Source organism: Gekko japonicus, unplaced genomic scaffold, assembly GCF_001447785.1.
Source record: "Gekko japonicus isolate JY-2015 unplaced genomic scaffold, Gekko_japonicus_V1.1 scaffold1392, whole genome shotgun sequence".
NCBI lineage: Eukaryota > Metazoa > Chordata > Lepidosauria > Squamata > Gekkonidae > Gekko > Gekko japonicus.
Window position 1 is genome coordinate 182,141 of NW_015167578.1, and position 24,259 is coordinate 206,399.

At 44.8% G+C, this 24,259-nt stretch overlaps 1 protein-coding gene across 1 annotated transcript in view; it reads left to right on the forward strand.

Moving 5' to 3' along the window:
* The window catches only part of GALNT14 (polypeptide N-acetylgalactosaminyltransferase 14), a 210,468-nt gene that overhangs the window by 170,315 nt on the left and 15,894 nt on the right, over positions 1–24,259 (forward strand). Inside the window, exons 7-12 of the mRNA XM_015413873.1 lie at positions 3,905–3,992; positions 4,533–4,617; positions 12,542–12,645; positions 16,550–16,676; positions 22,291–22,383; positions 23,876–23,959. Of these exons, the coding sequence (XP_015269359.1) occupies positions 3,905–3,992; positions 4,533–4,617; positions 12,542–12,645; positions 16,550–16,676; positions 22,291–22,383; positions 23,876–23,959 (581 nt within the window). The remainder of the gene's footprint in view (positions 1–3,904; positions 3,993–4,532; positions 4,618–12,541; positions 12,646–16,549; positions 16,677–22,290; positions 22,384–23,875; positions 23,960–24,259) is intronic.

Sequence of the window (24,259 nt, forward strand, 5' to 3'; positions counted from 1 at the left end):
ATCAGGGGTGGGGACATCCCTACCAGCACCCAGTGGAGGGGGGGGGGGTTCTTTCCTCGGGGCGGCTTCTTTCCGTTGTCTTTCAGCTGTGGCTTCTGGCTCCTCTCTTTATGGGGCCCTAATTTGTGAAAATATGCTAATTTAAAAATGAATATTAAAGCACGGGGTGGAATAAATGTACAGACTACAGAGGCAGCAAGAGGGCCAATCAGAGCAGGGTGCGGGCAAGAGGGGCCACTGAGCCTTGGCTGGGCCTCAGACTTGAACGAGTGGCCTTAAACATTTGTTCATTTTTTCACATTTGATAAGTTTCACAATTTCTCTCACCCTTTAAAAAAAAAAAAGCCTTGTTTTGTTCTCAGGTATCATATTTTAAATTTATTTTGGCAAGGGGCCTCAAAAGCTAGAAGTGGCCTGGGTCTCTCTCAGAAAGTGGGCCCGAACACCAAGATTTTCCTGGAGACGGACTGGAGGGCAGAAGATATGAAGAGTTAGCCATTGAGAGAAGGGATCCTGGTCTTGTCCGTGGAATATCCCCACCCCGAGTGCCTTCCTTTCGGGTATTATTCAATTGAGAGATGCCACCATTTCTGGGAATTAGATTTCCTATCCAAGTGCCAAAGTCCAGTTTTGGAGTCATCATTGTCTCCTGAGCACCTACACTTGTGAACACATATCAAAACCATAAAAGGTTTACTTGAGCCCAGTTTGGTGTGTTTTAAAACTCGGTCCACTCCCTGTTTAAGAACACCTTTGTCCACCTGGAACTACCTTTATCCTCTGTCAGGACTGATTTCCAAGACTAGGATCCTATGCCTCTGCCTGCAAGCCTGCAGAGAGCAAGTTGAAGGGTGGGGGGAGCTTAAAAGTTTAAGCTGTAATTGGAGTTTGGGATATATATTTTTTTAAGTCAAGGGAAGATAAAGGACCATTCAGAACTGTCAGAATCTCCCTCACCCAGATATTTTGTTCATGTAGTCTCTCCACACATGACGAGTTGTTAATTGAGCTGCAAGAGACAAATATTCAGATTTCTTTTTCCCTGTTTTCTCCACGCTGGAGAAATCACAGCCATTTTTTAAATAAGTGATTTTATACTATGTAATTTTCCATCCCTTTCCTTATGATTGCTTTTTATGGGTTGTAATCTGTTTTTTTCTTTGGCCTCTCCGTCATTGCTTCGCCATTGACATTCAGCAGCCGTTATTAAGGGAGCAGGTTCCAAATTGAAGAATTTGCTTAGAAGGTGATGTTAAATTATTCAGCAAAATATTTGTAATGTTCTCAGCAATAAAAATAACACACACACTTTCTACGCAAGCAGCTGCTTAGGAATGAGCTCAGCGTTGGTGAAAAGTTGATTATTCCAGGAAATTGTGACATTACAGCTTTTTCACATGTTCCACTTTCTTTCTGTTCCTCCAAATTTCCCCCCTATTGCTGTCTTTCTTTAGTATTTCCAGTGGGCTGATGCTTATATTACCAGAACATTATTGGAGTAGCTTTCACATAGCTAGATTCCATGCTTCTCCAGTTGTTGTTGTTCAGTCGCACAGTCAAGTCCGACTCTTTGCGACCCCATGGACAAGATCACGCTAGGCCCTCCTGTCTTCCGCTGTCCTCTGAAGTTTGTTCAATTTCAAGTTCGTTGCATCTATGACACTGTCTAACCATCTCTTCCTTTGCCGTCCCCGTCTTCTTTGACCTTCAATCTTTCCAAGCATCAGGGTCTTCTCCAGTGAGTGCTCCCTTCTCATTTGGTGGCCAAAGTATTTGAGCTTTAGTTTCATTATCTGGCCTTCCAGGGAACAGTCAGGGTTGATTTCTTTTAGGATTGACTGATTTGATCTTCTTGCAGTCCAAGGGACTCTCAAGAGTCTTCTCTAGCACCATAGTTCAAAAGAATCTATTCTTCGGCGCTCGGCCTTCCTTATAGTCCAACTCTCGCAGCCATACATGACTACTGGGAATACCATTGCTTTGACCATGTGGACTTTTGTTGGCAGGGTGATATCTCTACTTTTTATCATGCTGTTTAGGTTCGCCATCGCTTTCCTCCAGTAACACTTCTAGAAAAGAGCCACACGGTCAAGAAAATGACATCCTTCCTGCAGGAATTTCTACAAGAGCCTAGCATTCAATCATGTGAAAGAGGCTTTCCCTTTATGACAGTACAATCAGTTGGCCCAGTAGGGCATGCATCTAACCCCCTGACAGCTTTGCTAACATGACCCATCATTCATTAAAAATTAAATTAACACCCACTGGGACTTTTATGGAGGCTAACACTGCCATCTTAAGCAGAGTTACACTCTGCTAAATCCACTGAAGTCAATGAGCTTAGAAGGATGTAACTATGTTGAAGGCAGCAGTGTATATATGGACAGAAATTCCTTCTGTGGCAGGAAAATGTGCTTCTTATGTATTAGCACCTCATAGACATTTTCTTAACATGCTCTGTTTGGGATGATTCACATGAGCAAACCAACTGCATCCAAACCCCTTTTCTAACATGATACTCCAACTAGTCCTGACTACGGATGGGCACAGACCAGAAAAATGCAGTTCAGTTTGTGGCTGAGCCATGAACCAAACCATGAACTGAAAGGGACCGCAGTCCCTTTAAATGGGGTTGGCAGAAAGCTTGAAAAACAGCTGAGTGGCTGGGAGCAGCTTGCTCCCCACTGCTAAGCTGTTTCAAGCTGTCTTGTGCAATCCCTTTAAACTTTAAATGGAATGCAGAAGACAATCCAAAAAAACGCTGAACCACAGGGAGCAGCTTGCTACCCACCACTCAGCTGTTTTGGGCTGTGTTCTGCATTCCCTTTAAAGTTTAAAGGGACTTCACAACACAGCCCCAAACAGCTGAGTGGTGGGGAGGAAGCTGCTCCCCACATCTCAGCTGTTTTTCAGGCTGTCTTCTGCAGTCCCTTTAAAACTTTAAAGGGACTGCAGTGTTGAAAATATGTGTGTTGCAAGGTCTAAAATTCAGTCATTATAGGGTTAATGTGCTTTACCTTGTGTGCTATTGTTTAGACTGACCTGGAAGGGAACCTGGCAGAAAGCCAATAGGAAGCCCGGGAAACTGGAGCCTACTTACTAACAATAATTGGTTAATATATTCAGGTGATTTCCTTCTAGGGGTCAAGAAGAAAGGAAGAATCTCCATTACTATCTGTGTGTCTGTTGTTGCAAGCATGTAGTCTTAAGCGTGTTTGTTGCTTTGTAGATTTCCCATGAGCCCTTCCCTTTATAAATAAAGATTTTTACATAGAAAGAAAATGCCTCCTCTCCAGTGAACAAAGATCCATTGCAAACTCTGAATATTTAACTATTTTGCCAATTTTTCCAACATGGAGAACATAGCCCAAAACAGCTGAGTGGTGGGTAGCATGCTGCTCCCCTCTGCTCAGCTGTTTTTCAGGCTGCCTTCTGCAGTCCCTTTAAAGTATGTCCTGATCTGGATGGCCTGGCCTAGCCCAATCTCATCAAATCATGGAAGCTAAGCAGGTTCCACCCTGGTTAGTATTTGGATGGGAGACCACCAAGGAATACCAGGGTCGCTATACAGAGGCAGACAATGGCAAACCACCTCTGAATGTGTCTTTGCTTGGAAACCCTGTGGGGTTGCCATAAGTCGGCTACAACTCAATGGCACTTTCCACCACCACCATTTCTTAAGTGTATTGGAAGGCAATGTATTCTCTCTCTTTCATATCCTAATAGGTGTCCACAGGGGAAACAGTCTTGGGTACTTCTTGGAACTGTTATCTTAGGGGAATATCCCATTGTCCCCAAATACAAAATACAGGACATGAAGTGCCATGGAAGCATAATGTCTGTACAGTAGAAACACATCCCGAGGGACCTTGGAAACCTAAATTGCTGTCATTGTTGTTATCAGGATCCAGTCCATGTGGTGAGTCCTGTTATTGACATCATCAACTTGGATACTTTTGCTTATGTGGCAGCTTCTTCAGACCTGAGAGGAGGTGAGCCTGAAAACAACTTGCATGTGGACAGCTGACTTTTCCAAGAGGGCTGCTTACAATATTGTAAGGGGAATAAGAAATCCTGAAGGTACTGCACAATTCAAATGTTACCTTGATGAGGATTACTTAAACTTCAGGAGAGTTTTGATATTCTTGGAGTTTTGATTTGTTGCTAATCGATTAAGGTCCCCTTGGAATCCACCGTTACATTTCAACGGCTAGTAATAATTTCTTCAACAGATAGCAAGACCTATGACAAAGCTGAGGTAGAGGATAGATCAATCAATTACATTTTGTGAGCTAGCATATCACAAATCATCTTCTTCTGATAAATATGGACCAGCAGAAGGATACAAAAGAACCCATAAACTGGATATTAAAATAGTAACTCTTAATCCTTGACTCATTTCAGGGTTTGGGATCATCTCCTAAATAGACTAAAAGTCTTATGGGCTGGGTGATTTGAATGATTATATGATGAGTCTTGATTTCAATAGCCACTTCAAACTTTTCTGTACCTGCTGTTGATTTTGTATTTAGGGTTTGATTGGAGCCTACATTTTAAATGGGAACAGCTTTCTCCAGAGCAGAAGTCAAAGCGAACTGACCCTACGGAGCCCATCAAGTAAGTGATAAGAATGAAGAAGATGAAAAGTGGAATGGAGGTTTCTGGAAAGAATTGTAGAAGTACCGAAAAGATTCTTCACTTTAGTGTATATTGGATACATAGGCCTGATAAGAGTCTGACCAGAACTCAGAAAGTTAGAGAGACTTCACTTGATTACAAAGTAAATGGATGTGTTTATCTTGATTTTTTTGTTTTAAGTAGTCCATAGTGGCCCCACTGGTGGACCTCTTGATGGCACCTGGTATTTCTGGCCACTGTGTGACACAGAGTGTTGGACTGGATGGGCCTTTGGCCTGATCCAACATTGGCATCTCTTATGTTCTTATGTTCTTATAGTGACTGGGTTTGTCACTAACCAGAAAGTAATCATGATCTGATGAATGCAGCATAACTGAGAAGCTAACTGAGGGGTTACAATTTGTGGGGGGGCCAACTCCACACCCTAGAACGGAAATCAATGACCATAACCTTCAGTGTACTCTGACCTCTCAGACCAGATTTATTCAGATCTGTGGAGATTTATGGCTTCCACAATGACATTTTTGCCTAACTTAAGTAATAATTCCAGTTTGATTCCACCCTTTGTACCCTTTCCATCTCTGAGCGTCGTCCCCACCCCCCACCCCCGAGCTTTTAATTGGCAGCAGCTGGGGTGCGTGATGAAAAAAATCAAGCATTCTTAGGCTTCATGCAGCTAGTGCTACTTTGGAGAAGCCACTGTTTCTAATCTAATGTGGCTGTAATGGTAAAATGGTATCTTGGGGTCATTCCTCTGAGTGAATTCAATATGGCCTACAAGCATGACAATGTCCATGTGACAGGTTGTAAGAATAGTGCAGTTGGAAATTTTCAAAAGGCTATCATCCAGACATTCATCCTCAGTTGCAGAACAGCTGCCATCAACAAATCAGACCCCCCCCAAGAGTGTCACATGTATCTCCTCTTAGCACACAGGGCATGGATGATGCAGAAGTAAGGAGCAACCTCTCACATATCCCCATAAAATATGTTCATGTTAACATGTGCATATTAACGTGAGACAGAGTGTTGGTTACCAGCATGTTCAGAAACCACATGAAAGCAAATTGGCCACCCACCGAGCTTCAGAAATGCCGTCTGGAATTCGGGAAAAGATTCAGAGATTTTGGCAATATCCCCCCCCCCCCTTTATGCCAGTTGCTTTTGCTGAGTGTACTTGCTCATGGCACATCCACATTCTTGCTTTATTACAGTGTGTCCTCCTCTTCAGGACTCAGCCTCTTCAAGACATGTACCAGGGTGCTGAGAGCAATGTATGGCCCATGAAGCAAATGGTGGTGCTTGGAACACAGGTCCCTGAAACACGGGGGTGGCGGGTGGGGAAAGGATGGGCAAAGTGCGGCTTTTTAAAGCCGCACCAAAAGAGACACACGGCGGCAGGATCACATAGATCCCCTGAGCCGTCGCGCACTTCCTCCCCAGCACAATCAGATGCTGGGGGGAAGCCACAGAAAGAAGAGCACAGCAGCTGAACTGCACATGTGTGCACATGTGCAGTTTTGTGGGGAACCGGGATTGATACGCACAATGGGTGCGGCGGCGATCCCATGGCTGCGCTTGCTGCGATGCTGCAGGTAAGTCCTCCTCTGTAGGAGGTTCTTTTTTGCAGCGAGTTTTCCGGGGTTAGGGACGGATCGGGGACGGGTGCACGCCACTTCCCAGATGTTGTGGTGAGATCATACCCGTTTGCTGCGCCCCCGATCCGTCCCTCTCCTGGGCCAAAACCTTCCGTGTGACAGGGGCCACAGTCTGCTTTGCATCTCATCTCAATCAATGCCACTTCTTTGCTTTTGTTCTTAGTTGATCAGAAGGAAAACAGGGGGAGGGGGTATAAGTCTGTTTTGAAATCCAGATCCAGCTGATTACAAAAAGCTTCTTAAAAGCTCTTTCTTTGTCTTTCTGAGTAGGTATGACTTCCCCCTCCCTCTTAAGATGGTGCTTCTAGCAGGATAAAACTCGGTACAGTGCCCGACTAAATAATGTCATGTAAATAACCCCCAAGTGCTAAATGCATTTTTGGTGTGGAAGCCTGCAATCAGGGCTGCGAACTTCAAGCTCGTAGGAGTTGTGCTGATGAGTGCGTAGCCACTCATTATGTGCCGGGGGGGGGAGAGTTATGACTGGCAGAAAAATACCAAGGGTTGTTTGAGACTTTACTTGTCCAGAGAGCAAGATGATTTCTGAGCGTAGACAGCCTAAAAGGAATCATCTCGATCTTTTCGGTCTCAGAAAACAGTACAGTTATGTTTGGCTACCTTGATTAGCATTAGCAGGCCTATCACTGTCAGTATCCCTGACAATCTGGATGGGTGATGAGGGACTTAACAAAGAGCTGAGTGTTCCTGATGGCTTCAGTCTTTGATCCCATCGGATTGGGGGGGAGGGGACAGAAGGAGTGTTTGCTGTTTCGATTTAGGTATATGGAGCTGGGGGCTTTAAAAGGTGCATCCTGACATGTGTCTGGGTGGGAGCAATGACTACTCTTTAGAATTTCAGAGCAGCATCAGTGGCAATCTAGAGCCCTGTGTACTATGTCTGTATATTAGTAAATTACAATGACACCATAGGTTTCCAGTGCCCTGTCTTTCAGTGCGGTCCTAAGCAGAGGTCTGCCCTTCTAAGCCCATTGTGTAGTTCTGCTTGGAACTGCACCCTCTCTCTTTCACTCTCGTCCTATGGAAACTGAGCCTTATTTTCCTGCCCCTGGATTTCTTACCTCTCAGGGAAGGTGGGAGTGCATAACAAACGTTCTAGGCAAAATAAGTGAGCACTTCTGCCTATTTTGTTGGCATCTGTACTAAAGGAGCATAGGACAAGGAGTAAGGATTGCTTGGATAGTAGATTAATTTGTTTAAACCCAGTTTGGTGTAGTGGTTAAGAGCGGCAGGACTATAATCTGGAGAACTGGGTTTGTTTCCCCACTCCTTCACAGGTAGCCAGCAGGGTGACCTTGGGTCAGTCATAAGTTCTCTCAGAGCTGTTCTCTCAGAGCTCTCTCAGCTCCACCTACCGCTAGAGTTGCCAGGTCCCCTCAAAGTCCCCAGCGAGGGACTTTGGGGGCATTACTGGAGGGGGTGGTGCATCCCTTACGTGATGACGTCACACAGAGGTGATGTCATCAAGTTGGGGGCCAGCACTCCCACCTATCCCCAGCAGCATTTAAAGGTATCCTTTAAATGCTGCTGGGGGGGGGAGCTGCGCGCACCTGCATTCCAAGCCCCAAATTCGGGGCTTAGAGTGCAGGCACGTGGCCCTTACTGCTTCCCAGCAGCATTTAAAACTGGTAAAGGGTGGGGGAGAGGCCACGCACGCCTGCATTCCAAGCCCCAAATGCAGGCGTGCAGCCCCCACCGTTTCCCAGCAACCTTTAAAGCCATCCTTTAAAGACTGCTGGGGAGAAGTGGAGGGGAGGCTGTGCATACCGGGGCATTCCAAGCCCCGAATTTGGGGGGTAGAGTGCAGGTGCACGGCCCCCGCCTCTCTCCAGCAGGGAAGATTTGGGGAGGAGGGTGGGTGGTTGCTCTTGGGGGCAGCGCTTCCCCATGCCTGCCAGCTAGCTGGCTGGCGGGAAGGAGTCCCTCCAAATTGGGCAACCCCTGCCAAACCGGGTGGTCTGGCAACCCTACCTACTCACAGGGTGTCTGTTGTGGGGAGAGGAAGGGAAGGAGATTGTAAGCCGCTCTGAGACTCCGAGTGAAGGGTGGGGTACAAATCCAACTCTCCTCCTCCTCCTCCTCCTCCTCGGCAGCTAGCAATATAACGTTAAAATATCTTACATATACATGTAAATAAAAAATAAAAAACTGGCCTGAGCATGTGCCAGGAGGCACAGAAACTGAGAGCAACTGATAGTCAATTAATGGAGGAAAATAGGAGGTGGAAAGTTAACCTGTGCAGGCCCATGACAGTGTACGGAACCTTGGAAGCGGCTATATTTCAAAATTGTTTCTTCTCTGCAGAATACATAGTTTTAAATGCCAGGCTCCTTGAAGACTAATGTAACTTAATCTGGGAGTTAAAGAGCTATATGCATGATTTAGATATCACAAATGGGAACCCACAAGAATATGTGGGAGGCATCTCATTTCCCCCACTCCCAGGATTTCCTTTTTCCCTTCCCTGAAAGACCCAGAGCCTCTTCCCTTTTCCTGCTCTCTTCTCTCCTTCCCACACAATAGCCAACTTAACTTTATCTGTCCCTCTGTCTTCAGCGCCACTCCCCAGCAGCCATATCCTAGGAAAACTGTGGCCCAGTTGTGTGTCACTGGTAGGGAATCCTCAAGGACTTGTGAGGGGCATCTCACTTTCCCTTGTATCCTCTTCTGCACATTATTTCTCCCTTCCCTCCTCCTGGCAACCCCCATATCCTCTCACCCTTCCCTGCCTCATTCTCTCATTCACCAGCCTAACTTTTATTTGCCTCTCATCTTCAGCTATATTCATTATTTATTTACTTCATTTATACTCCGCATTTCTCCCCAGTGGGAACTAAAGCAGCTTACATTATTCTCCTCTTCTCCTTTTTATCATCACAACAACCTAGCAAGGTAGATTAGGCTGAAAGTATATGACTGGCCCAATATCACCCAGTGAGCTTTTACAGCAAGATGGGGTTTCAAACCTGGGTCTCCCAGACCCTACGCTGAAACTCCACCACACTGGCTTTGAAAGGATGGCTGTTGTAGAACAGTAGAGCAGCCAGGCCAAATGAAGTCATGCAAGTCGGGTGGTATCAAGTCACCTAGTGGTTGCTGCAAGGTGGGCCTGGCCCCTATGAGTCCTCCCTCAAAGGCCAAAGGAGCCCTGGAAAAGCCACTGAAGGCCTCTGTATCTTAAATCTGCAGGTTCTCTTTTTATCATTTTGGGATTTTTTTTACCCACCATCTTTTATAAAGGTTTTTTTTTTTTAAGACTTCATTCTGGGATGTTTTTCAGGTTTGTAGAAAGACCTGTCTTGTCCTTTCACAGCTTCAGTCACCAGATTTAAGTATTCTCATTTTTGGCTGATTTTGGTACTAGAATATACAAGCAGGAACCAGAAAGGACTTTCAGGGGGCATCTCATTTTGCCTAATTATGGGTAATCTCCAGCTCCTGCCTGGTGGTTGGCAACCCTAGTTCCCATGGAGGAAATAGTTGCTTTGGAGGGTCGCATCTATGGTGTTATGCATTTCTTTTTTTTTAACACAATTTTTATTTGGATAACACACATTTCACATATATCAGTTTTTGTCTATATCCATTTCCTCTTACTCCCCCACCTCTTATAGACTTCCCACAGCGCTCCCACCACCCGCTTATATCTTAAATCCTTAATTGTTTAAATCTTGTATACTCCTGAAGATCTGGGGGTAGAGCCTTAGGATGGTGAAGTTGGGGCAAGGAAGTGACCTCGGCAGGGCATAATGCCATAGGGCACACCCTCCAAAGCAGCCATTTTCTCCAGGGGAATGGATCGCTGTCATCTGGAGAGCGGTTATAATTATGGGTAATCTCCAGCTCCTGCCTGGTGGTTGGCAACCCTAGTTCCCATGGAGGAAATAGTTGCTTTGGAGGGTCGCATCTATGGTGTTATGCATTTCTTTTTTTTTAACACAATTTTTATTTGGATAACACACATTTCACATATATCAGTTTTTGTCTATATCCATTTCCTCTTACTCCCCCACCTCTTATAGACTTCCCACAGCGCTCCCACCACCCGCTTATATCTTAAATCCTTAATTGTTTAAATCTTGTTATTACAACATTCTAGGTAACTTATATTCTTTAAGCGTCCATTCTAATACATAATTTGTATTTCATTACTATCTTTACCTAATAGTTTACAAAGCAAATCAAATTGTCCTTAACATCCCAGTATTTCTCTAGATAGTCTTTAAAATCATTCCAGTCTTCAAAGAATTCTTCCGCCTCAACATTTCTGAGTTTCCTGGTCATTTTGTCAATTTCTGCCATATACATTTCTGAGGTCTCTCTGCTCTTTAAACCCCACCATTCCCAGACTCCACCCCCAAATATCTAGGAATTTCCTAACCTGGAGTTGGCAACCCTATCTCCTTTACACCCAACAGCTAACCTCTCCCTTGCCCCAACAGCCTCTGCTTGGGAAAACTATGGCCCAGTTGTGTGGTGCCAGCCACTGAGCCAGGCCTATTCGCATGGTAGCAAACCCTCAAGGACGTGTAGGGTGGCAGTTCACTTTCCCCTGTGTCCCTCCCTCTCCACACTATTTCCTTTTTCCCTCCCCCAGCAACCCCCATATCCTCCCCCCTTTACCTGGTTCATTATCTCCTTCTCAGCCATTCATCAACCTACTTTTTATTTGCCTCCCATCTTCAGCTCTATTTATTATTTATTTACTTGATCTATAACCCACCTTTCTCCACAGTAGGGACCAAAGCAGTTTACATTATTCTCATCTCCTCTGTTTTATCCTCACAACAACCCAGGAACCAATTCGAACCTGGATCTCCCAGACCCTGCTCTGAAGCTCTAACCCAGGGACGTCAAATTCATTTGTTATGAGGGCTGGATCTAACAGAAATGGAACTTTGTCAGGCTGGGGTGTAAATAGGGTTGCCAATCTCCAGGTGGGGCCTAGGGATCTCCTGGAATTACAACTGACCTCCAGATGACAGAGTTCAGCTCCCCTGGAGAAAATGGCTGCTTTGGAGGATGGGGTGCATGGAGTTAGACGTTGCTGACATCCCATCCCCTGGCCCTGCACCCAGAATCTCCTGGTATTTCCCAAACTGGAATTGGCAAATAAGGGAGCTTTCACACATGCTAAATAATGCAGTTTGAGTCCTTTTCAGCTACGATTTGCAAGTGGATTTTGCCATTTCACACAGTAAAATCCAGTTGCAAAGTGTATTGAAAGTGCATTATTTAGTGCATTGTAAAAGCACCATTATAGAAGTGGGGACCTACAAAACTTCCATACCCCCCCCCATTGCTGAGCCTTCCCCAGCCTAACCATCCACCCCTGGCAGTGACAGTGTCCCAGCTTGTGCAGGGAATGCTACTTTACTTTCCCCAGCCTGCTCTCATGGTCAATACTCTGAGCCTAGGACCCAAGGGAAAACATGAAATGCCTGGGCATTGTAAGCTTCTCTCTCCTTCCAGGTGTACTCAAAGTTGGCAGTGGCTCTCCAGGGTCTCAAGCTGAAGTCTCTCTCATAATAAGCCACAGCCCAGTTCTTTTAACTGGAGGTGCCAGGGATAGAACTCTGCATGCCAAGCAGGTGCTCTTCAACTGAGCCATGACCTGGATAGTCCAGACAAAAACAACAGAGATATGTCCCCCTGGAGAAAATGCCCGCCTTGGAGCGTGGATTATATGGCATTATATTTGGCTGAGGCCTCTTCCTTCCCTAAACCCTGTCTTCCACAGACTCCACCACAAAATCTCCAGGAATTTCCCAACCTGGAGCTGGCAAATCCTAGCCTGGCCCCCAGGAGTCCCCCCTCAAAGGCCAAAATAGGCCTGGAAAGGGTCCTGCCCCCTCCCCCTGCCTTTTATTGGCACAACCATGTTTGGAATACTGTGGTTACCTAGCAATGACCACTGAGGGAATCTGTTGCTTAAAGCAACAGGTGCTCCTTTTAAAAATGTTGGGTTTTTTAACCAATGCATTTTTTTTACTTCACATTTTTCTGCAAACCTTGGGCCCTTTTCAAGTTTGTAGAAAGATCTGCCTTGACCGTTCACAGCTCCTGTCACTGGATTTAAGTATCCAAGGATTTGGCCATTTTGCTGTTAGTATATAGATAATAGAAATGCAAGGATTTGGCCAACTTTGCTATGTTTGCTGGTGTGCACGTCTAATATTTCTGTACCATATCTGAACAACTTTCTTCTTTCTTCCCAAACCATGTAGGACTCCTATCATTGCAGGGGGACTTTTTGTGATTGACAAGGCCTGGTTCAACCATCTTGGGAAATATGACCCTGCCATGGATATCTGGGGTGGAGAGAACTTTGGTGAGTCATTGTCACTTTATATCCATGAGCAAGTTTTCTTTTGAAGTTCTGAGATGGAGGGGTGAGGGCTGTCTATCAGCATTCTCTTGCTGTAACTAAATGCCCACAACTCAAGAAGTCCCACTTATTATTTGACAGAAATTTGGTCAAACAAAGAAAGGTTCAGTACCTTTATTAAAGTGCTACCAACATTCTAAAGACTCCTTCTTTCTTTTCCATCCCTTCTAGCAACTCCTTCATGATGTGTTGACATATATACTATCATCTCCTCATGCCATTATCAACTTCACACTATCTAAGAGGACAAAAAGGGCAGGCAGGCAATCTGTTCACAAAAAAGACAATCTTTGAGTGAAGAAAATGTTGCATACACAGATCTGATGCACCATCAGCCACTGAAGGCATTTTAGAAGAGAGAAATGGGCCGTATCAAAGTTAATTCCAAAGGTCTGGTAGGGATTTCCTTTGAGATCTCTCTAATTAGTGCAGTGCATTGTATTGGTGTGTCACCAAGCAGAGACCAAATTAGCTGTTCATCTGGGGGATGACTTTATGGTGGCCATGGGAGAGGCTATTACTTGGGCAGAGTTAAAGCATCTGTTATGGGTTCTCAGTGTTCTTTTCTAAGAGGTTAGTGCATACTTATTTTTAACCTCTCGAGGATGACATGTGGGAGCAGTAAATCTAGGCACTACCGCAACTGAATACTGGATGGATGGTACACCCTTCAAAGTCTGTTGAAGACAATGGATTTAGAAGGGCATAACTCTGTGTAGGATGGCTTGTGGGGGAGGGTGAGATATAAATCCCAAGAAATAAATAAATAAAATAAATGGTGCATGGTCCTCTAAGCATGAATGTAGCCACCCACCCATCTGTTCCCTTGCAACAGATTTACAGGTCATATATGAATCGTCTCTGGAAAGGCCCTTTGCTTTGCTTGATTCATGAATGACCCTTATGTCAAGTAAATGGTATCTGTGGGGCAAATGCCAAGGCTAGGATAAGTGTTGGGGACGGGTAGGCTTAAAATTACCCTTATCAGTAACAGGTCCTTTGCTGATTGTGGCTGTCCTTGATATGTCCTGGATAACACAAACATAAAAAAATGACTGATGACAAGGGCAACCATGGTCTTGTGTCTCCAAAATAAAAGTCCAGCAGCAGCACCTTAAAGATGAACAATATTTGTTTCAATATGAGCTTTTGTTCAGATATGTGAAGAGAAAATCGTTTGGGGAATTCTTATAGGGAAAACAATAAAGGGGGAAGAAGGAGAAGCTGAGGCAGGGAGAGGTTTTGTATGACTCCTGTCATAAATCTTTCAAACCCAGCTCTCTGTGTAAGGTCAGCTTACCCTGCTTCTGTCCTGTGGACACCTCTTAGACTTGCTCCCAGGAAGCCTAAGAAACGATATTGCCCCTTCCTGTTCCTGCTGCCGAGATTCATTCAACCTTTGCTGTTTCTCCCTTTAAAAAAATTATTTGCGACTGTAAGGAGGCTGTAAATCTGAGGGAGTTGTCTGCAGCCTTGAAAGAGCAAGGGAGGCACTGGGATGTCAGGGAGACAGATCTTAAGCTGCCTTTAATACCTCGACACCTCTAGGGAATGTGGCTAGTAAGGAAAAATAATCCTGTGTCTTAGCAGATGTAGCAGCTTTGCCAGTGATCCATAGAAACAGATGCTCCCGCTTTGCAATAATCCCATCCATTGTCTGACACTGTTGTTTTTCCCCTGGAAGCCTTTTATCATAGTGTGTGTATACTTAAGAGCTGTGTTTTGAAATGGTTTGCTTGACCTTCTCATGGAATGTACCTTGTGTCCTGAAACTAAAAAAAAAAAAGAATGTAATTAAGTAGACCAGAAATCAGAAACATGGGTTCTGTAAAGGTGAATTATTCCAGAGGTGCTTCCAACTTCATAGCCTAGATGAACAATGAAGGCGGCTAGCAATGCAGTTCTAAGCAGAGTTACACCCTTCAAAGTCTGTTGAAGACAATGGATTTAGAAGGGCATAACTCTGTGTAGGATGGCAGTAGCTCACAGTCCTGGGCAGAATCTAAAAACGTATAAAGAACAGACATATGGGATACAACAGAAAGCAACGAGACAATATTGAATGATTGTCAAATTCTGCTTTTGTACCTGATGTGGAATTGCAGGTCCCACTGGGTTCCCACTGGGTTTTTGTCTCCTTGTGCCATTGACTGTTCCTGACTTAATTGATGATAGTGAGTTGTTTGTGTGAAAAGTGTTTCTGTGTGGTAGGTAAGATTGGCAGACACTAGTAGCAATTTACTACATTTTTACAGCTGTAACCAATAACTGGAAGCACTTGTAGCTTCCAGGGAGTTGTTTGGTACAAAATCAGCAGGAGAATCCAGCAGTTGTTCTGTGTGTGGCAGGCGACAGATCCTGAAAGGAGCCTCCTGCTGGTCTTTGACCGTAATAAATATTTCATTCCTTAAAGAAGCAGTGTGGCTAGTTCTCCTGTCTGAAAGGCTACTTCCATTTTCCTAACAGAAATTGACTTGCAGAGTTGGAATGAGCTCGAAGGACAGCTGGTTCAGCTCTGTGCTATTAGGGCAAGAGGTCCAGACAACATGAGCAAGCCACATGCTACAAAGGCAAGCATAACGTCCTCTGTGGTAGTGTTGCCAATTTATTTTATTTTAAAAATTCTGGTGCCTGGATGGAGACTTGGGCAAGCCTTGGGAGTGATCAGGGCTGTGCCTGTTGGAACCCAGCAGGAGCAGAGCAAATCAACAAAAGCTCTCCTTTGAATCTTGTGGCTGGTGATGTGGTGAACTGAGGCTATGCTCGGGTTCTAGAGCCAATGCAAGAGCTGTGCCGGGAAGTGGAGGTAAGAGCCTTCCTTCTCACAGTTGCTGCTGCCAAGGCACCACAGTGCTTTGCCACCAATTGGTTGCCTTGCCTCAACAGAACCTGTTGGAGGGAGGGGGCTCCAGAGAAAACAACACATGCTGCCTGCAGCCTTTATTGCATCAGCATGTGAAATCCTGAGTTGCATTGAGCTTGACAACCTGATTCCTTTGTGTACATTCATAGAATACACTGTGCAGGAATTCACATTAAGTAAAAATAATCATTCTCAGTTTGACTCAAAACATTTGAACTTTTATTTTTTATTTTTAAATGCTGGCATACAGCCCATATTCTGGCTTTGATTTTATTTTTTAACCCTTCACTAGGAGACTCTGGATTTCCTTTGTGGAGCAAAGTGGGTCTGTATTATATGTTGCCTGAATGATTATAGGCAGGGCTATTTTGGGGCAGGAACGCGCAGGAACGGAGTTCCGGCTGGCTCCCAAGTTGGTCACGCCCAGCAGGAACTCATTAGCATAATAGGCCACACCCAACAGCAGAAACTCATTAGGGTTGGCTACATTAGGGGCCTAACATGCAAAGGAGTTCCTGCTACAAAAAAAGCCCTGGGTTTTGACAACAAACAAGGTAAATAGAATAAGAAGCAAAAGGTGGGTGTGGATGGATGACCACACTTCTGGTAACATGGGGGTGCAGCCTAATGTGCTAATGAGCTGTGCCGTCAGGGGTGTGGCCTAATATGCTAATGAGTTTCTGCTGTTGGGTGTGGCCTATTATGCTAATGAGTTCCTGCTGGGCTTTTTCTACAAAAAGAGCCTTGATTATAGGAAACAGAAAGATGCTTGCCAAGACATTAGCCCTGCTCTATATAAAGAGTCCTGCTGACACCCTGGCTCTTTGTGACATCACGACTCAAACTGTGCTACAAGGAGATGGCAAATGAGCTCAGGAAAGCCCATTCTGATTTAGTGTGGCAAAAAGTAACATGAGAGATGAGATAAAGCAAGAACAGAGCCTGCTCCATGACTTTACGAAGCTGACACGGAATATCTTACAGAAATTTCATTCCGGGTGTGGATGTGTGGAGGAAGCTTGGAAATCATCCCCTGTAGTCGGGTCGGGCACGTCTTCCGAAAGAAGCATCCCTACACCTTCCCCGAGGGAAATGCTAACACCTATATAAAGTACGTCTTTCTCATTCACATTTTTCACACTCTGCTAACTGAAGCCAACAGTGATTCTGTGGAAGGCCACAAGCAAAACAGATTATTTACTACTTTGCATTGTCTGTGCTGCCATACTCAGAATCCCACATAAAAATGCACATTTTCCTTGTATTTTTATAATACACATATCCTTGATGTCACATTAAGGAGGAGCAGAAAGGAAGTGTGGGCAGTAACCTCTTCCATATGGTACCAGTTCCCAGCAAGCCCATAACCATTCACAGAAGGGTTGGTTTTCCAGAGAGATCCGGCACTGCACAGCTAGTAGAGTCTTTTTTAAAAAAGAAAAAGAACAGAAAGAAAGCAAAGCAAAGCAAAAGTAAGACTTAACAATTTGTGCATTTGTCCTGTCAAGAATGACTGCTTTGAAAAATGCTTTCCATAAGATGTTCCTTTTTTTGCAACTACACAATTTAATGTGATTGGAATTAAGTAAATGCAGTAAGCCAATTCAAATCAACGCATGAAAAAGGATCCTTGGCCGCATTCACACGGAGGATTTGCTGCGGGTGAGCGACAAGTGAATGGCGGATTTTCCAGGCGCGATCACACCACAACATCTGGGAAGTGGAGCGCACCCATGGGCAACCCGTGGCATACTGCCGAAAATGTGGAGTTAAAAAATACCTGGTCGAAGGTAGTAGCAACCAGTTTGCCATGGGCAACCGGAATGCGTTGGTGTGATCGCGCCAGCACGCCACTTTTCCCTCTGGCCCCTCGTTGACATGGAGGGAAGGTACTGTGGCATGCTGCCGATGCGTGGAATGGCATTATGGCCAGTGTTCCCTCTAAGCTGAGTTAGTATGAGCTAGCTCACAGTTTTTTAGCCTCCAGCTCACACATTTTTGTCTCAGCTCAGGAAGGGATGGCTCCAGAGCAAACTCATATATGCAGTAGCCAAATCATTTGCTTATAACTTTAACCCCAGTAGCTCACAAAGTAGAATTTTTGCTCACAAAGACTTCACAGCTTAGAGGGAACATTGATTATGGCACGTTAAATTGTGGCGCTGCAAATAGCCACACCTCCCCCCTACGTTATCCGGCCCGTGTGACCAGGGCCCTTGTCATGTTTAGAATTGCTCAAGGCCCAGATGTTTTTGTATATATATACTTTGGTCTAATGTGTACTAATAATCCATGATTCAGTGCGACTATGATCAAAGTATGCACAAGCAAAAACATGCATTATTATGACTCCGACTGCAAGTGCAACTGCTATAAAAACTTTTTTTTTAAAGAAATTAGCAGCAATGTGTTAGCCTTCATGCAGAATTCCTGTAAAGAAATGTTGCTTTTAATGATATAGGGTCTTCTGGTAGCATGAATAGATATTTAAAATGTGCCTCCATACATGTGTACATGGAACTCAAACATCCTACTCCAAAAGCCTGTGAGCTGTCCCATGCATTTCAGTAACAAGAACATCTCATAATGAGCAGGGTAAGAAGGACACACGGAAATATTGCTTTTGTTGAATTCAGTGAGATAGCCATTGTGGAAGGGAAACCACAGACACACGGACACATTAAAAATACTTGAATTGTCCTGAATAAGAGGTGCAATAATTAGTGGTCCCACTGATCAGCTGCAAATCATAACATAGACAGATAATCAAGATAATCAATTCATTTCATAAAAATGAAAAGAAGTACAGAAAGGAGTAGGAAACGCAGTCTTCCTGAACACAGTTGCTTAAGCCTTAAATTTTAAAAAATCATCTGGAGAAAAGAAGGGGAGAGGGAAGGAGAAGCAAAGGAGAGGAGAAAGACCAAGCTGGACTGAATAAGGAAGACATTTCACTGAAAATCTGTGCGCACAAGCTGTAGAAATCTACATATACACACCACCTGCTAGACAAAAAAAATTATGCATGTCAGAACTGAGTTGCTTTTATGCTTCTGAATGCAAAAGGCATACATCATGTATTGTTGTTCTTGCAAGAAACTGGCATGGTAGGTTCTGGGAAGCAACCTAGATGGCATTGAGGTATTCCTGGGAAAGACGTGAGAAGAGACATAAAAGTGAAAGCTGAAATAAATCTGATAGGCTGACAAAAAGATACAGACCCCAGTACACTAACTTATCTTTTTGAGATATGCCAGGGAAATGTACTATTTTTGGCGACATTTTAGGGCTACGACAGAAGTCAATGTATTGGAATTTTAACTATTGGTTCTAAGAGATTGGTAAGCCATATAACATTGGGGTAGGGCCTATAACTGTATCACAGGGTGCCAACAACATAGCAGCTGGGGCATGCAGTTAGCATCTTGACTTATGAAACTACCTGGTAGCCAGTCAGATAATTACAGGTCAAAGTAATATGTACTTTGATTTAGAAGCAGTTTTCTGGGTCGCAGGTACTCCTTTTCATCCTTCCTACCTGAGAACCTTTATTTGGAGATCCCAAGAACTGGACCTTGAATATTTCTTTATTGACACTACCTTGCTTCTGCCCAGACAGAGCCAAGACCCAAGGCAGATAGCGACAATAAATACAATACAAAATGGTCATATTTTCAAATCAGTAAAGCACATAATTCACAGTGAAATCGGGGTGTGTGTGTGAGGATTGGAAGTGTACATGAAGCCAACAAGGTTCTCTGCCACTATATCTCTAAGATGCACCAGTGGATGGTCCTGGTGGCACTGCACCTCAGCTGGGTGCCAGTGTGGCAACACAGTGGAGCAGCATTAGTACAAGCTGCGGCACTGGTGGGGAAACGGGTGGACCCAGGGCGTGGCAGGAGTTAGCTGACGCCCTGGAGTCGCCAGCCCAGGATCTCCGCCAAACCCCAGCAAAAAGTTATGCCATCAAAAACCACAGCATAGCTCATAGGCACCCATGCAAAGGGGCAGGGCAAGCACCCCTCCCCTCCCCTCCAATGCTCCCTCTAAGCTGTGGAGTCTTGTGAGCAAAAAAATCTACTTTCTGAGCTACTGGCATTAAAGTTGTGAGCGAGCAATTTGGCTGCTGCATCAGTTAGTTTGCTCTGGAGCCATCCTCCCTGAGCTGAGACAAAAATGTGTGAGCTGGAGGCTAAAAGGCTGCAAGCTAGCTCACACTAACTCAGCTTAGAGGGAACACTGCTCCCCCCACCCCACAGGTATGGTTCTGTCCCAAAGCCCTGGCAGAACACAGGATGCTTACTAGAGCTGCCACTAATCATCCCCTCCCCAGCTGCAGCCCAACCCCTTCCCTGCCCCCAGTCACCTTCCCCAGTACTACATAAACCCCAGCCAGGATGCCCCGTCTTCAGTAAATAGGGGGCATGTGGCTTTGGATTTTCTCTCAGAGGTCTCTGCCAGGCACACAGAGTGCCCAACATTGCACTTCAGCAGCAGGAGAGGAACAGAAAGGGCACTTAGCACCAACTCCCAAGGGGGAAAGCAAAGTCCATGCCAGGTGGCTAACACGTCTCATTTCAGAGTCCTAAGCAGTACCCTGTCTCCAGAAGGTCAGCCTGAAGGGGGTGACCATGCACTTTTGCTGCTGGTCAAGCCCTCGCCGGGGAAGGGGGAGCATCCTGCCCACAGCATGGGTACTCTCCCCCTATGGGCTGGGAGGGCACTAAGACTGCATGCCTCTGTTGGGGTTGAGCTGTTGCTGTCTTTCCTCCCTCCAGTGTCTCCCTGGAGGGGGAGCGGCATCCAGGGGTAGTGCCCAGATCAGTGGGTGGTGATTGGTTGCACCTGTGCCTGCTACTCACATGGCCATCATCAGTGGCCTTGTTTGATTGGTGGGTGTAGTTGGGGTTCCTGTGGACTCTGGTGAGCTTGCTGTGGCTTCTGTGCTTTGTGGAGGGGCATATGTCGTTATTTCCACCTGCAGAATACCCATAGGGAATGGACCAGCTGTACTGCTTTTGCATTGGCAGCTGGCCACCACCTCTCCAGCACCCCTCAGGATTGTGTGGTAAAAGAGAGAAGCCACAGCCAGCATCTATAACCATCAAGCTGCCCCATAAACTCTTTTTAAATAGCTCCATTTTATAGCCTTCCCTGAAGGACCCAAGCATAGGTGTAAGCCTCACCCCTTCCGGGTGGCTGTTTATACATACAACTCTTCATGTACTCTTTCACTAAACTAGGGGTGTGCAGATTTTTCAGCCCTAGGGCCTTCACTCACTTTTGCAGGCTCTGAGTTGGAACAAGCTATTCTTTTTGCCATTACTGGAAACAGAATGGGCCAGCATCAATCTGAGTGTGCTTAAAAGTGGGCAGAGACCCAGACTGGGCCCTCTCTGGTGCCCATGTTGTTTTTTCTCATCAAAAACAAAAGAACAAGTGTCATCTTATGCTGGCAAGATGTGGGGTTCAGCCATAATCTGTGCACCTCTTCACTAAACAATGGACTTTGCTTAGTCGGCATATCTCTTGCATATATCTCTGTATGACTAGGCACAACATCAGTACATAAGGACAAATACGTTCTTCAAAACCATAAGCCATGCCACATGGTCTTACGGAACGTAACCCAGTTCTTACTCATAATCACTAAATTGTCTAAGCAAGGAGAGGAGGAGCTCTGGCCTTCCCCGTTGCACCATTTTCGTGAGCTGAAACAGCCTAGGGTGATATAATTTGCCCCATCAAGGGGGTTGTGTATGCAGTGAGTCAAATAATGACCGCCAGGGCCATTTCAGCTAGGAAAACGGCACAGGAGTGGAACACGGGAGGCCCCCCCCCCATCTCTGTGCTGCAGTCTCGATCAGAGCTGGGTCCCTGTGGTGCTTCTAAATAGAGTTGTCACTGGGAACTCACAGATGCAGTATGGCTGCAAGTCCCACGGCAAACTCCTGTGAAAGATAATGAGTATTTTGGCCCTTGTTTAGGCAATTTTTGCCCCGCTTTTCTGCTAAAATAGGACTCCAGATCATACAGCAGCAAAACCGGGGTTAAGAATTTAAGACTCCTGCTAGATCAGACCAGTAGTCCATCTAGTCCAGCATCCTGTCTCACACAGGGGCCACCCAGTTCCTCTGGATGGCCAACAATAGGGCATAGAGGTCAAGACCTTCTCCTGCTGTTACCTCCTGGCTCTGGGATTCAGAAGTTTAGTGCCTTTAAATGTGGAGGTTCCCCTCAGTCACCATAGCTAGTAGCCGCTGATAGACCTATTCTCCATGAATCTGTCTAATCCCCTTTTAAAGCTGTTTGTGGCCATCACTACATCCTCTGGTAGTGAGTACAGTGACTGCTACATACATGCTTGAAGAGAGGAGAAGCCTGTCCCAGCTCTCTAATGAGTACACCTGTATGATAAATATATGTTTGTCACATTTACACATGAAATGTTTGGATGCACACATAAACACTGCCAGTGTACAACTTCAAAACATAAAGTGTGAAGCAGCCCTTAAACCCTGGGAGTGAATGCAACCTCCATTTTTTCTTGGCTTCCCGACCTAAGATGTCTACGGCTCTTGAGGGGGGGGAAAAAAAAGGGGGATTTCTCTGTCCCTGACTCCTCCTTCCCTACAGGCTTCTTTTTTCTTGGAGGCATCAAATTAAAACTCTTTCATGCATGCTTCTTTGGTTTCTCCCCGGTTTTTAATATCTCTCTTTAGAAACACCAAGCGCACAGCTGAAGTGTGGATGGATGAGTATAAGCAGTACTATTATGCTGCCCGGCCTGCGGCTCAAGGGAGGCCATATGGAGAGTAAGTGTCCCCCTCTGGCGGTGAAGGAAAACACAAAGAGATCGACTCAATTGTTTGATGCAGTGGAACCTCATTACGGTTTTATGGGAGCATCGTCCAGCTGTTGGGTTGCTTGCATTTTGTTTCTGTGGGAACAGTTAATTAGATGTTAATAGTAAGCAGATGCTGCAAGTATACAGAAATAAACTCTTTAGTTGCTTGGTATATTAAAAAGCTAGCTTATAGAAAACCATGTTGGCTTTTCTTAGCAAAAACAAAAGAGCGGGTGTCCTCCTGTTCTGCTAGAAAATGTCGCTGGTCAATATCCAAGAATGTCTCTTCCTTTAATGACTGCCCTATTGGGCCAAGAAAGAGAGAAGTCACTTTCCTGAATCGATGAGCTGGCATTGTGAGCATAGACTGCCTCAGGGCAAAGCAACAAATAAGGGAGAGGAGGCTGCCAGTTGAAACCCTCATTTCCATATTTGCCTTGGGGCAATAGAGAGTTACTTTGCCTTAGAAAATGTGGAGTAATTTATTCTAATTTCACCTGGTCTATTTGCCTGCTTGTGTTCTTTATCTGTTATCTCTGCTTGCTTTTTTATCCATTGCCAAATTCCTCTGTATAGTGTGGATTTTAAAAATAATAATAATAGTAAGTACTTCAGTAGTTGCAACAAAATCAAGGTCAACTGGGTGCCGGGTGACCTTGGGTCAGTCACAGTTTTCTCAGAGCTGTTCTCTCAAGAGCAGTTCTCTCAGAGCTCTCTCAGTCCCACCTACCTCACAGGGTGTCTGTTGTGGGGAGAGGAAGGGAAGGAGATTGTAAGCCGCTCTGAGACTCTGAGTGAAGGGCGGGGTATAAATCCAGCTCTTCTTCTTCTTTTATGTTTTGACCTACTTGCTCCTTGTAACCTTGATAGCTCTGAAGAACATTTGTTGATTGTTAAATGAGATTCTTAAAACAGTGCATTGCTAAGGTTATCCCCTTACCATGTACACATACTGTTGTGTTAAAACTATCAGCAGTAGTGCTACTCAATAGTTTGGAAAGAGTCAGGATTCGGTGTAATGACCTACCTCCCCCCAACAGGTCTTGCTGGTTTTGTGCTTGTAGCCCCAGTTATTGGATTGGGCTACAGGTCATGAGTTCAGCACCCATTTGTGGATGTAGATCCTCATCCAGCAAGGAGATGAACATGGAAGCTGCTTGCATAAGCACGAGTGTGCTGATTCATTATATGCTATGAACATATCCATAGCAGACATGCCATTTTGGCACCATGCTTCAAGTAGAATTATAGTGGTGGGAGGAAGTTGTGCAATTATTTGTTGGCCTTTGACAGTCGACTTCAAAACAACTTGTTGAAAGTCACCCAACTGACTTTAAAGGACTCCTAATTACCATAAAGTTTTGCCACTGATTATATTTATGGCGTGACTTGGATCTGTTTCAAGCTTTAACAGTATGTGCTGTCGTAATTATATTTTGAAAATATTTTATTTTCTACAGCATCCAGAGCAGAGTGGAGCTGAGAAAGGCCTTGAAATGTCATTCCTTCAAGTGGTATCTGGAAAATGTTTATCCAGAACTTAGGTACTAACAGTTTTTCATATCATATGCTACTTAAAGAATATAATTTTAGAAACATCCCTTTTCTTAAAAAAAAAACACCTTGATAAATCACCAAGAGATGACTTTCTTCCTTAACATCCATTTAATAATAACGTCTTAATCAAGCTTTCTTTTGTGATAAAGTCACCACATTTTAAATACTTTTTTCCTTTAGCTGCTATCATATTGTGCAAATTTTAATCACGTGGTGACTCATTTGCCTCAGAAATTGTCATGTAACTCAGCTGTCAGTCTTTTTCAAAGAAGGAGCTCCTCATACAT